Genomic DNA, 2,500 nt, shown 5'->3' with positions numbered 1-2,500 from the left:
TAAACTTCAGCTGTGAAAGGATGTGAGAAACCTCCAATCAGCTGCAGAGTAAGATTTCATGAGGACAGTAGAACTACTTCAACATCAAATACTGAAACACTGAGCACATCACACGCAAATACTGTATGAGGAAGTGGCTGAGTACTCTTACACACACACACACACACACACACACACACACACACACACACACACACACACACACACACACACACAAGGAAACCAAACTCATATCTTCTTTTTCTGTAACCATAATAGAGTCTGCTGCAGTGTAATAGCACCCCCTTAAGGCACAAACTACAAAGAGCACCACTTTATTCCAACTTGAGGCTTCTAAACTCTGAACCTCTGACTTCTGAACTTCTAAACTCTGAACCTCTGACTTCTGAACTTCTAAACTCTGAACCTCTGACTTCTGAACTTCTAAACTCTGAACCTCTGACTTCTGAACTTCTAAACCTCTGACTTCTGTTCTTCTAAACTCTGAACCTGTCTGTAGGAGAGGAAATGTAGAGGAAGGCTAAAGATGCTCTGAAAAAAAACAAATCTCTTCACTGTTCCACATATAAACAGAAGCAGATCACATGATCTTATTACTGCATCCCAGAATCTGTGTAATACGTTAGACACGTGAGCAGCACATGACTCACAGTGCACTGGGTGTGTGTGTGTGTGTGTGTGTGTGTGTGTGTGTGTGTGTGTGTGTGTGTGTGTGTGTGTGTGTGTGTGTGTGTGTGTGTGTGGACTGAGACGTCACACCAAAGGCTTGCTGTAATCACCTCCTGACTGAACATCAACATAATCACAGGGTTTTATTTGATGTATAATTCTTATACAGATTAAGTGTAATGAATGACAAGTGTAAAAAATCCTTCAATAACTGTGTGTGTGTGTGTGTGTGTGTGTGTCTGTGTGTGTGTGTGTGTGTGTGTGTGTGTGTGTGTGTGTGTGTGTGTGTGTGTGTGTGTGTGTGTTATAGCTTTGACAACACATACAGAGTAAAATACAGGTTTAGTGTGTATGTACATGTTGGTGATGGACAGGTTGAAGGACGAGGTCAGACAGGAGTCTCCCTGGACTATGATGTTTGTGGATGATATTGTGATTTGTGGTGAGAGTAGGGAGCAGGTGGAGAAGATCCTGGAGAGTTGGAGGTACATGCTGGAGAGAAGGGGAATGAGAGTCAGTAGGAGTAAGACAGAGTACATGTGTGTGAATGAGAGGGAGGGCAGTGGAGGGGTGCAGTTGCAGGGAGAAGAGGTGGAGAAGGTGGAGGAGTTCAGGTACCTGGGGTCAACAGTGCAAAGTAATGGAGAGTGTGTTAGAGAAGTGAAGAAAAGAGTGCAGGCAGGGTGGAGTGGGTGGAGAAGAGTGATAGCAGGAGTGATTTGTGATAGAAGAGTATCTGTGAGAGTGAAAGGGGAAGTTTATAGGACTGTGGTGAGAACTGAGATGTTGTATGGATTAGAGACAGTGGCATTGAGTAAAAGACAGGAGGTGGAGCTGGAGGTAGCAGAGCTGAAGATGTTGAGATGTTCGTTGGGAGTGACGATGATGGACAGGATTAGAAATGAGTTTATTAGAGGGACAGTGCATGTAGGACGTTTTGGAGACAAGGTGAGGGAGGTGAGATTGAGATGGTTTGGACATGTGCAGAGGAGGAACATGGGGTATATCAGTAGGAGAATGCTGAGGATGGAGACACCAGGAAGGAGGAAAAGAGGAAGACCAAGGAGGAGGTTTATGGATGTGGTGAGGGAACTCATGCACACACACACACACACACATACACACACACACACACACACACACACACACACACACACTCACACACTCAAACACACACACACACACACACACACACACACTCACTCACGCACACACACACTCACTCACGCACTCACTCACACACTTACACACACTCACACACACAATCTCACACACACACATACACACACACACACACACACACAGTTAAAGGCTATTTTAAACCTGTGATTCATTACATTTTATTTGTGTAAGCATCATGTGGCTGTTTTGGAGGAACAAGATAAAAATCAGCTCACATTTGAATTCCTCTGACCTCAGTGACCTTCAGTCAAACCCAGTCAGTGATTTATAGACAAACAAACCCAGGATCAAACTTAAATATACACATTACTGATGAAGTCTCAGGTGAGGACAGAAGAAACCCGATGAGACTCTGCCCTTACCTGAGAGCTGTGGGGCTCCTGGGCAACACAGTGGTTTTATTGGTGGTTGGTGCGGTGGTACGGGGGGGTATCGGGGGTCTGTGGGAGGCCCTGGTGGGTGGGGTGACTTTCATCTCTTTGGGGGTCACAACAGCGTACGACTTCGGAGGGAGAGGTGGAACACCCAGTTCAGCATGACCTGGAGAACAACATTGCTCATACAGGTGGAACTGATCTGTTAGTGATGATGATGAAGATGAGGAGGAGGAGGAGGAGACACATGATGGTGAGACAGGTGATGGTGTGAC

At 45.5% G+C, this 2,500-nt stretch overlaps 1 protein-coding gene across 1 annotated transcript in view; it reads right to left on the bottom strand.

Moving 5' to 3' along the window:
- The window catches only part of arap1 (ArfGAP with RhoGAP domain, ankyrin repeat and PH domain 1), a gene marked incomplete at its 3' end in the record, with an annotated part of 66,350 nt that overhangs the window by 52,909 nt on the left and 10,941 nt on the right, over positions 1-2,500 (bottom strand). The window contains exon 2 of the mRNA XM_083548772.1: positions 2,214-2,500. This exon is cut by the window's right edge and continues 712 nt beyond it. Coding sequence (XP_083404898.1) covers positions 2,214-2,500 — 287 coding nt within the window. The remainder of the gene's footprint in view (positions 1-2,213) is intronic.

The sequence above is a fragment of the Silurus aristotelis genome, assembly GCF_946808225.1.
Source record: "Silurus aristotelis genome assembly, chromosome: 8".
NCBI classification, from domain to species: Eukaryota; Metazoa; Chordata; class Actinopteri; order Siluriformes; family Siluridae; genus Silurus; species Silurus aristotelis.
This window is presented reverse-complemented; position numbering and strand designations above follow the sequence as displayed.